Source organism: Parus major, chromosome 12, assembly GCF_001522545.3.
Source record: "Parus major isolate Abel chromosome 12, Parus_major1.1, whole genome shotgun sequence".
Classification (NCBI taxonomy): domain Eukaryota; kingdom Metazoa; phylum Chordata; class Aves; order Passeriformes; family Paridae; genus Parus; species Parus major.
The window spans coordinates 9,470,695-9,484,418 of NC_031781.1; the positions used below are offsets into that span (position 1 = coordinate 9,470,695).

General features: G+C 50.6%; 1 protein-coding gene across 1 annotated transcript; it reads right to left on the reverse strand.

Moving 5' to 3' along the window:
• Positions 1–314: 314 nt before the first annotated feature.
• On the reverse strand, positions 315–12,828 carry MCM2 (minichromosome maintenance complex component 2). Its single transcript, XM_015641412.1, has 16 exons — positions 12,757–12,828; positions 12,117–12,304; positions 11,397–11,572; positions 10,494–10,757; positions 9,253–9,472; positions 8,796–9,003; positions 7,958–8,092; positions 7,581–7,772; positions 6,424–6,517; positions 5,641–5,891; positions 5,260–5,386; positions 4,931–5,043; positions 4,552–4,794; positions 3,583–3,765; positions 2,227–2,382; positions 315–1,380 (listed from the first exon to the last, which is right to left on the reverse strand). Exons 1-16 carry the CDS (start codon positions 12,760–12,762, stop codon positions 1,270–1,272), a joined length of 2,667 nt encoding a protein of 888 aa, XP_015496898.1. The 5' UTR covers positions 12,763–12,828; the 3' UTR covers positions 315–1,269.
• Positions 12,829–13,724: the final 896 nt, after the last annotated feature.

Below are 13,724 nucleotides of genomic sequence, written 5' to 3' on the forward strand. Positions count from 1 at the left end.
CTCAGATGGAACAGTTGCAACGGGACACAAACATAAACAGGCAAGACAGGAAAGGAACCACTGCAGGCAGGTCCTTGGTGGGAAAGGCAGCTGTAGTCCAGGGCAACTGTGTCCTGCTATCAGTCCACAGATGTCTCAGCTAGAGCTGAGAGCCAGAGCTGGTCGTTCCTACTAACCTAAGTGCAAACATGAGATGTGACTACCCAAACCTGACCCCACAACTGCTGAGCAGTTCATGCAGCACCCAGGCTGCTCACTTAAGCTCTTACTTCCACTCTTGGTGGCAGGAGTTACCAAAAGAGGAAATGCAGAAGTATTGAAAAACAAATGTATTTAAAACACACATACTAAGAAAACTGCATGTGAACATTGAGCCCATCTGTCCTCCCTGAACACGTCCACCTTAGGCCTCCTCCACTGCCATGCCCAAAACCAGCACCATGGGTACTTCACCCTCAACAAATGGGTGTGAGAGAGTGTGTTCAGTTTAAGTGTCAAAGGTAGCACTTGGATTCAGTTGTAAATTCACACTTGCTGACAGCTACACAGTGATAACATTCAATAAGGCAAAGGAAGCCTCTTCACACCAGCTTCTGGAGATTCCCCAGCAGGTACTGAAGGAGTTTTCAGTGCCCATACAGGTCACCATTAAGATCAAAAGGAGCTATGTTTTGTTTCAGTTCTTGTCTTCCTCTGCCTCCCCCCTCCTCCCCTGCAGAAACCAAACACAAGGTCAACCCATGTGGGCACCTGGGGAAATGTCAAGTGTCAGGCACAAAGGCCTGGAGCAGAGGCTGGCTGGTTCATGGAGAGTTGAAAGCAGTTTCAGTTATCACCCATGAGGCTGTACAGTCACCAGAGATGGGAACAGAGAATCCCTGAGGGTGCTTGCAATCCAAGGGGGATGGATAAGGCTTTCTGAATGCTCCCACTTAGTCCCTCCTGCAGAGGAGCCCGTAACAACTAGTGACAAACAAACAGAAAACATGCCATGTATATGGCCAGCAATACTCTCCCTGCTGTGCTTAGCTACAAGGCAAAATAGTGAACAAAGTTGCTAAACAGACTTGACAGGGCATTTAACTACTTAATACTGTTCTATTTACAAGGTCTTCAGCAGCTCAGCACTCCCTTAATCCATAAGGCACAAAGCAAGCAAGAGGATGTGCAGCCTGGTCCCTCTGGCTCAGGATGTCTGTGGCATTCCTGGAGGGCTGGAAGATGGAGGTCTCATCTCACAGAAGCAGGTGGCAGACTCTGCTGCCAGCCTCAGAACTGCTGGACAATCAGCTTCCGTTTCACATCCCGGCTGAACCTGTTCATCTTGAACACTTCGCTGTCATAAAAGGCTGAGAGGTTGTGGATGTTGATCTGCCGAGCCTGGCAGGAGGAAGAGGGGAGAGGTAAATGTTTATTTAATCAAAGTAAGAACCATGTGATTTTCCATAGCAGAGGCTGCGTAAAACTGGACAGTCAGCAATCTCTGCTCTGCTCAGCAGGATCCAGAACTGCAGTAGCAGGGGAGACTGCGGGTCAGGAGGAAAGAGCGTTGGCAGTGCTGAGCTGAGCCAAGAGAGGATGCTGGCTCAGCATCTGCCTGCTCTCAGCTCCTTCTACTTTCACCAGAGCTAGAATGTAACTCCTATCCAAAAGTCCCCAAAACCTCATCCTGCAGGAGAGTTTTGCAAGGGAGACATCTGACTGGGGATGGCCACCCTGGCAACACCAAGCTGTGGCTTTGGAAGTAGTTACTCTGCACATCTGATGCAAAGAGCAGAAAAACACTAATCCAGGAATCAAACACTGCTTTAGTGCCAAGCAAGGTCAGAATTTTGCACAGAAAGGCCAAGTTGGAAGTGCAGCCTTTGGACCAGTGTGAAGGAGGAGGCAAGTGAGCCTCAGGAGGTATTGGAAAAGTTCATATACATAGATTTTTCTGCTTTTTGCTTCTTCAAATGCAGATGCCAGGGAACTTGAGTTCTCATTCACCTGCAGGATCTACCATTCCAACCCTGAAGCTTTAAGCAGGGGTATGAGAACAGAGAGGGAAGAATATGGCACTTCCAAACAAGAGGAGCACATACAGAGGAGACAATCCTGATGATACTGATTAATACCAGTCTTTTTTATGGTATTGCAACACAGGAAGGGAAGTTAGAAGTCTCAGAATGTCTCTGCTTCTGAGGCTGCAGAGAAAACCAGAGGCAGCTGGTTATAAGCCCATACCTTGTCCACCAGATCCTTCTCTGGGACTTCTATGGTGTCTTGCTGAGCTCCATAGCGGTTTCTCTGGTACATCACCTGCTCTGCAACCAGCTGCTTCAGGATGAACAGCAGCAGCTCGTTGTTGTCTCGCTTGAATGAAAGGTAGCGAGAGAATGTCTAGGAGGGAGGATGAGACGAGCCATGAGGATCAGAACAGTGACACACTGCAATGCCCAACATCAACCAACCCCCTCCTCCCACAGAGCACACAGGGAACCAAATGACACTGCTGTCACCTGTGCCCTTAGTGTATCTCAAGTGACTATGGCCTTGCCAAGCTGCCACCTGCACATGCAGTGGCAGCCCTCTGACAGCCACAACTCCTCTGCTGACTGCTTTTATTCCCATCTGGAATCTCCGTAGTGGTGCTGGTGCCTCTTGGGGACTAGCAGTGCACTGCCCACAGGGGCACAGCCGTGGGAGGGCTGGCCCTGGGCAAGGCACAGAGCAGTTCCCCTTAACCCAGACTGCCCTGTGCCTCCCCAGCAAACGCTCATACTTGGCAGGCTGTTTGAAACCAGAGAGAGAGGCCACGAGTCGTCCAGACAGAGGGCAGACACTCAACAGTGGATAAATGCCAGCATGTGGCCAGCCAAGAGCTGTTTGGAGCCAGCCCCTGCTACTCAGAGAACAGGGCAGACTGCACATAACTCAGTGAGTGCTACCCTGTGGTTAACTGTAGCCTCAGAGCCCAATAAAAACGTGAACAAACTGCCTACTTGGCTTGATCACCTGGCAGCAGCAGAAGCAGGTGCCCTATGCCAAAATAGCAGGGAAGGTGTCAAAAAGAATAGACATGGCAGTGCTTTTGACTCAGAGGCTTGAGGTACACTTCCTTCTCAGACCCAACAAAGACATTGCCTCACCACAGACTAATGAGAGGCAGTCATGGAACAGTGCCTTGTTTGGGATCCCTCCTCAAAGGCACCCAGCTTGAGCTGTTGCTATTGCACAGTGATTAAATTATTTTAAGTATCCAGATGTTTGAGGCTCTGCTATGGGAAAACCTGGTGTCAAGCTGGCAAGGAAACCTTGTCTGACTGTGAGTGTGGTGTGTGTAGCTGTGAAGTGGCCTCGGTCCCAGCTCAGGTGGTGTTAGTGTGACTGCTACAGTGACTCCTGGATGGTCACACAGGGAACTTCCTTGACACTTCAGACCCACAGCACTCCACTTACACAGGCACTGAGCCTGTCTCCCCAGGACAGACCCCTGCAGAGCATGAGGTCTCTCCCCAGGGCCAGGGCAGTGCAAGGAGGCTGCAGCTGAACCCACGAGGCCTGGGGTGCAGCCACAGCCCCAGCTCAGCCGGTGCCCACCTTGCGCATGCTTCTCATGACACTGAACTTCTGTGTGTCGATGAAGCTCTCCAGCATCACCCTGATGGCCATGTTGACATCGTCCTCCACCACGTAATCGCGCAGGTGCATCCGCGCGTGCGCCTCGGCCATGCGGATCATGGACTCGATGTGCCGCACCGTGATGGGGATGCTGCCCGTTGCCTGAGGGGAGGAGGCAACACCTTACTGAATGATACAAGACACGGGGCAAGACATGCCTTTGGGCCCAGGATCCAGTTCCTTTCCCACTGCAGGAGCTCTCTCTGCACCTCTGAGGGTGATTCACTCAGGCTAAGGAGGCTCTGCCACCTGCTGGCACAGCCACACAGCCTGGCACAGCTTCCCTGTTCATCTGAAATCAGCACGGTGCAAGGGGATGCTGTGGGGACACTCTGTGACACTCTTTAGGGCCTTTCCAAGGCTAGCAATCCAGTTTCCTCCAGCAAATTTTAGGAGTTAAAGAAACAAAAAGCCAATCAAAAAAGGTATAGTTTTCCCAAGGTCCAAAAATCTCCCTTACACCTCAACAAATTCCTCCTTCACTTGGAGAGCATGAAATGAGCCCGAGACATCCCACAGGCAGAAAAGAGGGCGTTTCTACAGCTAATGGCTCCCTGTAATGTACCAGGAGCATGTGGATCTGAGTGAATGCAAACATCTCCTGCGGGCCTGCCAGACTGGGTGACAACAAAAGGACTTTGCCATGGCAGGCACTGTACATGTGTCCAGTCCATCCGTCCACACGTCACCAACAGGCAAGACTCTGCACTCAGATGAAGAATCATCTGTTCAGCAGACACTGCAGGATCTGCCTGTCTCTCACAAAACAGTGGCACAGACTTTTGTGATGGGAATGGCAAGAATGTGTCAACATATGCTGGAGCAGTCTCAGGCTGATTTGCAGCCTAGATACATACAGTTCTTCCCTCCCTTCCTCAGCATTCTCACCATAGACTCCTTCCTGAGGTCACTGTACATCCTGGCCACCTTGTCCTGGTCCATCTGGTTGAGTTTGGGGTGAACCTTCTCTTTGGCATAGATGATATATTTCCTCAGGATCTCCTGAGGAATGGGTTCAACCCCATAGGTGTTGGGAAGGATGACCTCGTTATCATCCCCATTCACTGCCTCCTTGTTGCCTGGGTGGTGCTTGATATGGCTGCCAACAACGAACCGGGCAAGCATTTCATCCTACAAGAGAGCAGTGCACCAACAGACACTGAGCACACTCACTGGACACAAAAACCTCAATGGGCAGCTGCAGCTGAGCATCCCAACAGCAGCACTGAGACCCAGCACACACTCAGACTCCTGACACAGCCCCTACCTGCACTGAGTCTACCGTGTCTCTCACCACGCACAGGATATCGAAGCGAGAGATGATGGGCTCTGTCAGGTCTACGTTCTCCGAGAACGTCAGCGACGGGTCATAGCGCCCACCTGGGTCAGAGACAATCCAGGTCACACAGGCTCCAAGGCTGGAGCTCTGGAGGAAGGACAGACCTCCAGTATGTTACTGAAGACTTTTCTGCATGCTTCATCTCTGCTCCAGACTTGAAGGAACCAGGCAGAGGGAGGGGAAGGTGTGCCACAGCTCTCATGACTGTGGACTTATGCTGAGAGGCTGAGATGGTCCTGTAGTCTCTCAGCACTTACCTATGGGATTGGCAGCAGCAATAATGGTGCAGCGAGCTTGCAAGGATGTGACAATGCCTGCTTTGGAGATGGAAATGCTTTGCTGTTCCATGGCTTCGTGGATGCTGGTCCTATCCTGATCATTCATCTACAGGAAAGCAAGAATGAGTTAGAGTGAAACTATGTCTATACCCTACTGCCAAACACACCAAGGGGAATCAGCTCCAGGTGCTCTGGAAAGGCAGCAAACTGCAGTATGGAACAGCAAGGGCCTAAGCAAACTGCAGGCACTTAGGTCATCTGCGAGACATCACCCTGAGTTACAGTGTGTCCTCAGAGGACAGAGGTTACAGCTGGTCACTTCACAGCTAATCCTTCTTGGAGAGATGAAGCTGGGCTCACCTTGTCAAATTCATCAATCAGGCAGACACCTCTGTCAGCCAGCACAAGGGCTCCTGCCTCCAAAGTCCACTCCTTGCTGACTGGGTGTCTCTGCACATAGGCTGTGAGGCCCACAGCAGAAGCACCCTGGCCAGTGGTGAAGATTGCTCGGCCTGATGCCTTCTCTACATATTTAAGAAACTGTGATTTTGCAGTACCAGGGTCTCCACACAGAAGCACATTGATGTCACCACGAACTTTGTGTTTGCCACCTACAAAAGCAATGGGAAAACCATGTGGCAGCTGAGTGCATGGCTTGGCAGCAACCCTGCCCTGAGCACCACAAAGCTGAAGAGAGGGCAACCAGCAGGCACAGCAACCAGTTTACAGGAAAGCTGAGGGTCAAAGAAAGTCAGTTTTGGAGACAGCCGTCTTTGTAAAACAGACTTTCTAACCTTGATATATCCTAACACGTCCTTCTAAGGAGATGATAACAAATCAGGGTGCCAGAAGGTCAAACCTCTGAAGGAGCATTAAAGGTGAACTCCTACAGGAGGTATAAAAACTTGCCTGGGTTTGCAGCAGGAGCTGTTTTCAGTCATAGCATTTCTACTGTCAAACTAAAGTTTTCAGTGTGATAAAACAGCCAGCTCAATCACAGATATCCCTCAGTCTGCTAAACCTTGTCTCTTACCAAGCCATGCAGACAAGTCTAACTGCTCCTGTTGCAATGAAACAAACAAGCCCCAGTCCCTTTGCTCTCCCCTGAATGAGGCAGGACCAAAGGACACAAGTGACACTCACCTGGGTTTTTGGGCTCCCCACCAAAGAGAGCTAAAGCCAAGCCCCTCTTGATATCTTCATGTCCATAAATAGATGGGGCAATGCTGGCAAAAATCTGAAAGGGAAACCAGAGTTGTCCAGGGAATACCATGAACATCAGCAAGGTGCCATATCTAAAGCTACTCTTAAGATACTGCTGCCTCCAAAGAGCATTTTATTATCCAGGGCATGAGGGCTTTTTCAAAGGTAACAATCCACCCGCTGCCTGAGGGAGCTTCACAAAAATGGTGCAGTTGGGGCACGGCAGATTATTTAGTCTGGTGCTAGAAGCTGCTGCCACTGCCTCCACAACCCTGTTGTGCATAAGGCACATCACAAAGTGCCTGTTATCAGCTCTTGTAAAGTTGGGGACCTTGATCAGAGGCTCACTCACTGCACGTGACAGTACTTGAATGGGCTATGCCGCACATGAATTGTTGTCACAGTCAAATATTACGAACAACTGGCTTGTTTCCTCAAGGAGATTCTGAAATTAACCTGATGCTGGGGACTACTCCTGTTAAAACACTCCTGGCTCAACTGAAGCTGTCACTGTAACAACAGCACAGCCAAGGCAATGGAGCCAAGTCCCCCAGTACAGAGATTAAATCTGACCCAAGTGAGGCTGAACATGCACCAATCCAGGAGCTTTGTTCTTTTGAGTATTCAGGTCTTACCATATAGAAGAAGCAAAGCTAAAATCTCTACCACAACTTAAGCTAAGCAATAATATCCCCTTCAGCAGAATGGAAATGCAGTCACTGGCCTCACAGAACACTTCTGCCACTTGGCTTTTAAGACACAGGGAGAGAAAACTTACCAGATATAAGCAGTGTCTGAGTGTCTCTCACCTGTGTTCTAGCCTTGTTGTGATGTAGGAGGCTCAGAGAATGAACAGGAGAAACAGAAAATTTGACCTCCAGAAGTACAAGGGAGGTTCCTTATTTATTTCCCTCCTAAAACTGATGCTCATCAACAGCTGCCTGAGAGTTACAGAAGACCATTCAGAGAAAACTGAGATTTCTGGGTTCCTTTAACCACTGTTTGGCCAGCTGACCCATTTCATCAATTTCTGATCCAGCTGCCGCGTGATGGCAAGCTATCAACAGGGAAAAAAGGGATGTCTGAGGCTGACCCACCTTCTCCCCAATTTGCTCATCCTTGGACAGACCCACAATCACTTTCACATCTTCATCAGTCAGCTCCCCAACAGCCAGCTTGTTGTCCCTCTTGGCGATGTGGTTGGCCAGGATCACAGTTGCAAACACTGGGAACCCATTGGCAGTGTTCAAGGAGCCATCGTAGTTGTTGTGGTAGATCCCTGTCAGCTCCTGGGAAGCAGAAAATGCTGGGTCAGTGCCTGCACAGTACAAAGCAGCCCCCTCTCCATTTTAAGGTAAGGCTCAAATGCATCTGAGGACAACCCCTCCCCACACTCCCATAGATGTTCCCATGATGTCACTGTCAGAATTTAAAAATACCCTGTGCTCTCCTGATACATGAACAATGTACTCACAATCTCATCTCCTGGCTTGCAGCTGTCCACCAGATCAGCGAGGAGAATGGCATCCTTGGAGCGGGGCAGCCTGCCTGCAGCCACCTTCCCAGGGCTCTCCTGGATCTTGATGCGCTGATAGTTCTGATAGACTGTCTGCAGCAACAAAATCAAAGTGACCCAGCAAGTCCAGCAGGCACCAGCATGGCTTTTCACAGGCACCTCAGAGAGAAGGGCCATTCCAAGACTTACTGTACTTCAGTAAGAAAAATATGGACATGGGAGGATTGAGATTGTGAGGAGCAATTCCAGGGTGTGATAGACAATAGTGGTGACAGAAAAGCACTTTGCTGCACCTCACCACCGTGTTTCAGCCTCCACAGTGTTTGCCCACCCAAATACCGGAGCAATTCCTGGGAGAAGAATGCTCCACTTGTGATGGTTAAAGGTATCAAAGCAAAGAATGAAAGTCAGAAGCTCCACATCAATGATTTTGCTCTCTGGTTTCCTTAGCTGACAGATCAGGACAGACTGAACTAATCTGGGAAGGAGATCTGGACAGCTTGTGTCTGCATTTCTAAAATAGGTATAAATAACTGTGTACCACAAAGATGATTGTGGCAAAAGTGTCAATCCAAACACCTACAGTGTGGCAATAAATTACTTTTGTTTGATAAATTGAGTCATTTGGGTCAAGAACTCAAACAGACCTATCTTCACAGACCCCTGGATATAGCAGAATACCCCTCTCCCCACACCAAGTTGCTCAAAGGGTGGGAGTCAAAGCAGGGCCGTGAGGAACAGGCAGTGGAGCAGGATGAGCAGCCACTCCCATCCAGGCAAGCACACAATCTCTTACCTCTTCCATGTTGATTTCAAATGGGCCAAGAGACTGACACTCTGGACAGGAACCAGGTTTCACCTCCTGGTTCTGTGACTGGAAGAAGGGTCCTAGGATGAAGTTACACTTGCTGCAGTTATATTTGACCATGCTGAGCTGAGGCAGGACCCCTGTGCAACTTGTCACCACTCCACTGGTCCGGATCAACTGATTCAAGTGCAGTTGCCTGGGGAAAGACAGAGATATGCTGGATGGCTGCAGGGCAGAGAAGGCAAAACACCCTCCAGAAATACTCTTGCTGCAAGACACAAGTTTACCTCAGGGATGCTCAAAGTTCATCCTTAGTATGATTCTTTCCTGTGCTAACCTCAGCTATCCTGTTAGACTTACCCGGAGGTTTAGCTCACAGGTGAGTCCTGAGCACCCCAAAGCCTAATGCCAGTCCCACAGCCACTGCTGGTAGTTCTGCTCTTACCTGAGTGACCGCAGCTCTTCCACCAGGGGGAGGTGGGAGATGCGGACATGGATCTCCTGAGCAATACGATCATACTTGGGGTACATGGCCAGCACCACTTCCTTGGCTGCTTCATCAAAGATCTTCAGCATCTCTGCTGGGGCCTCAGGCAGAAAGTAGGCAAGGACATGCTCCTGGGCTGCCAGATCCTCATAGTTCACCACCAGACTCTCTCTGTTCTCTTAAAAAAAGATAGGGTGAATTGTAATTTCAGCCTGTACCCTCCTCAAGGAGTTTGCAAAGGATAGCTAGAACAGACCAAGACTGTATCCTGCAGGTTGCAGGTAGTAGATCTCTGCACCTTCCCTGAAATTTACAGGTTAACAATTTAAAAATTGTTAAAGGAAAACCCTTTTAAATTTATTTCTCTAATAAATTCTTCATCAATACCAAGCTTGTGATTGTTCCTCTCCAGTTCTGCACAGATACTTCCCAGGCTCAGTGTTCCTGAAATTCAAAAGCCTCAGCCCAATACACAACCCTCTCAGAGACCTCCAGGAAACAGAAGTTAATAGGAGAGACATTATGCGTGCTGAATGGCTGGCAAAAAACCTCCTGTGTCTTATGTTTGTGGAAATGGATGAGACAAATGCCTTTTATTTCCTAGCTTCATAAAACTGATCCTGTTCCACTGCTTAAGCTTCTGCTCAATATAAAGAAGAAATACAACAACTACAGCTACATGAGCTGTTCCTAGATGTGACAATTTCTGCTTTTAAAACTCATCAATGCCAGCCTTAATGACCGTTTCTTCTGGCAGCGCCTAGTCAGAATACAAGGCTGCAACACTGACACGATTTCCAGAGTCACAAGGTCTATTTGTGTCCCCTTGCTGGATAATCCAGTTTCCAGTGTGAGAAAGTAACTGGTGCAGACAGCAAGCAATTGTTGTCTCTTTCAGATCACAAACTTGCAGACCACTGTCTGCTGCCCCACATATTCTTCTGCTAGCATTTCTACGAAATGAATATTAATGAGGAGCAGACGCCAGGGGCCTTCTAATTAGTCAGCCAGAATCAAAGAAGACAGTAGACATGTTTCCATTATTCATTTATCTCCATCAGCATCAGTCTTTCTTAAAGTGCTGATTCAATGTCTGGAACAAAGACAGCAAGCAGCAAAATTCCACCTCTGTACTGGATCACCACAAAGTACCATAACTCACATAAAAAAAGAGAGAGCCTCCGATGACCCAGCCATACCTTTGCACATGTCACTGATCCTCTCCTTGAAGACATTGTGCCCATGGTCATCCACATGGGTCTTCAGGAAGTTCTTGAAGCGATGATAGATCTCCAGCCGGGGAGCTGCCATGGAAACCCACTCCCTCACTGAGTGCCCTTTCATGTCTTCCAGATTCTCAATGCTCTCAATCATGTCTTCATCCTCCTCTTCCATGCCTTCAGCAGCCCGCTCTGCCAGCCGCCTCTTCCGTGCAGGACGGTCCTCGTCTTCATCGTCACTGTCTGAGGGGTGGGAGGAAAAACTGTTCAAGATCTGGGATTCCCATTCCCACTCTATGGATTAGTCACAGTGGGACTGTGGAAGTAAAGCAGTCACAGCCTGGGATACAAACCAAGTGATAGCCCAGGCCCAGCCTAAATCCAGTTCTAGACTTCCTCCTACATCTTCTACAACATAGCTAAGACTTTAAGGGTGTGAATTTAAAAATTTGTATGCAACAGCACACATTCACATCCATTAATGCAGTGACCAAGGAACGAGCTTAAAGTGCATCAAAGGCCCTTCCATCCAGCCCACAAAAGTCTGTGCAGGAGCACCAACACAAACAAATTCTACAGTATATGCTTGGTAAAATCCCAACCATTTGATACAGGCCGAGGATCCCAACTGTGTCAGCAGTAACTAGGAGGTCACCAAAAGAGATCCTAGGAAACCCAAAGGCTGCACTGGGGAATCCAGCCAAACCCACAACCAGTGATTTTTTTAAGAGCCCAGACACACTGGAGCTGTAGAGACCTCCCTATTAACCTGGGAGTTAGTAATAAGCTAGCCCTTCGGGGGGAGCTGGGCTAGGTTATTACCAAGCACAGCTGGGTGTGTACACACAGGGTGGCACACCTGGTATAGCTCATTGCACCTACCGTAGAGCAGCCCCCTCCTCATGCGGCCCATGCCCTGCTCCAGCTCGCGGTCCCGCTGCCTCATCACCCGCTCGGCAGCTTCCCTCTGGCTGGCAGTCAGCTCCTCCACATCCTCATCATCCAGGGCCAGGCCCTCCGCTTCGTACACGTCCAGCTCCGGGATGGGGCGGTAGTCCCTAGCACACACACACAGAGCAGGGAATCAGGCCAGGAAAGCAATTCTGCAGCCCTTCTCCATTGCTGCTGGGCAGGTGTCAGGACAGTTGTTCTGCAGCAGGACAGAACGGTGTTGGGCAGGAAGGCACTTCCCAGTGGAAGATGCCCTGCACTAAAGGGCTCCAGCACCACAGTTAGGAATACCAGCATTCAAGGCTTTGTATTGTGAGGCTCAGCTTGCTGGCAGGCCTTGCTGAGTTAAACAGTATCAAAATTCATGCCTGGGGAAGTAAAGAGCTGGGCTGAATGCACATCACACATCCAGGCAGACCCTAGTTCACCCACCCTGGAACATGCCGGCACTTTGCTCGATTCTCCCAGAACTCAAATGACACCATACTCTGGCCTTTCTGCATTGCCCAGCAGTTCTTCAGCCCCCTCACCCCAGCTACCAGCACAGCAGAGGGACCCCACAGGCCTGAGAGCTCCCTCCACATCGCTGGCTGCACCGACATCCCCAGCACCCCATCGCCAGACACAACCCACCCCGAACGATTTTCTTACCTTTCCATCCCTTCCCCAATGAGCTCTTCCCCTTCTTCCTCCTCTTCGGGGAGCCCCCCGGTGCCCAGGAGCCCTTCGGACTCATCCTCAAAGGGGGGCAGGTCCCGACCGGGGCTGGAAGTGAAGGCATCGCCGCGGCGGGAGCTCTGCACGGGGCTGGTCACCGCTGCCTGCGACTCGGAGGAGTCCTGCAAGGACAAGAGGGAGGGTGAGGGCAGGGGGCCGCAGGGAGAGAGGGGGCTGGTGTCTCCAGAAGCCTCTGCGCTGTGGGCCGCGGTCGGAAGGGGGGTACAGGGATCACCGATGAGTTATAGTAATTAGCCCTCCTCGCAAATGCCAATGGAAATTCGGCCCTCGAAAAATGGAGGGGCGAGACGGAGGTAAACCCATCCTCCGAGAGCAGCGCGGCCGGAGCAGGGGAAAGGGTCCGATCCGGCCCCGGCCCGGCTCTCTCCTCTGCGGCGCTGGTACGCGGGAAAATCCCCTCGGCGTTTTGGGAGCACAGCCGGGCGCACCCCCAATGTCCCCCCCACCCCGAAATCCTCTCTGGACCCCGCACGGCCGCAGTGACAAGTGTCCCGCAGCGGGGGACCCGCAGAGCCGGGGTGGCACCCCAAATGAACCCGGCCCGGCTGCTCACCGCCATCACCGCCGCTTCCTGCCCCACCAGATTCCGCGCGAAAACTAACCCACGTGGTCACAAAAGCCCGCGAAACCTCATGAATAATAGATAAGCGTGGGCGGGGCCCGCCTTATGAATATGTATATGGGGCGGGCCCCGGGAGTGGGCGGGACCCAGGGCCACCCCCGGCCACCCCCACGGGCCCCGGGGGCTCGGGAGGCTGGTGGGCAGCACTGGCAAACTTTGGCAAACATTTCCCTCTGGGCTCGAAGGATCTCCTCCCGGGTACCCGAGTCACGGGACAGATCCCACTGTGAATTCCCGTGCTCACGGCTGCCTCTTCGGCAGCTAAAATCAAGCCTGGCTTGACCGGGTTTGTCACTGACCAAATTCTGTCATCTGTTTTCTGATTCTCGCTGAAACGACAAGAGTTGGGAAGGAGGTGCTGGCATTTGGGGGTTTTCTGTGGGGCTTGGGGGTTTTGTTTACTGGTTTGCTTTTTTTTTTTTTTTTTTGGAGTTTTGTTGTTTTGGTTTTTTTTGCCATGGGGCTGATCAGAGCCGTTCTGGAGAACATGCACATCTGTCTCTCCAGCTGTTCAGTGCAGCAAGCAAATGGCGTTTGTGAGAGGAACTGAAGAAGAGCACCTGTCCCATAGAGACTGGAAGAAGAATTTAAAGAGACAAACAAGCAATGGGCAGATGTTTGGCAAGGAGGTTGAATACTTCTTTCCAGGCCACAGGGTTTTGCATAACAGCAGGTGGTTTGGATTGTGGAGATCTGCATTCTCTGAAGGGTTTATGACCACTCTTTAGTACCAGGCTATTTCTGCTCTTGACTGGATTCAGGGGTGGGACAATGACCCTGAAACAGGAGTCACCAGAAGCAAAAGTGACTGAAGAGGCAGCTGACAATCTGAAATGGATCTTCCAGGAGCTCAGCTGGATGATTCAGGCTGATACCAATATAGCAAAGCAGGAGCATCA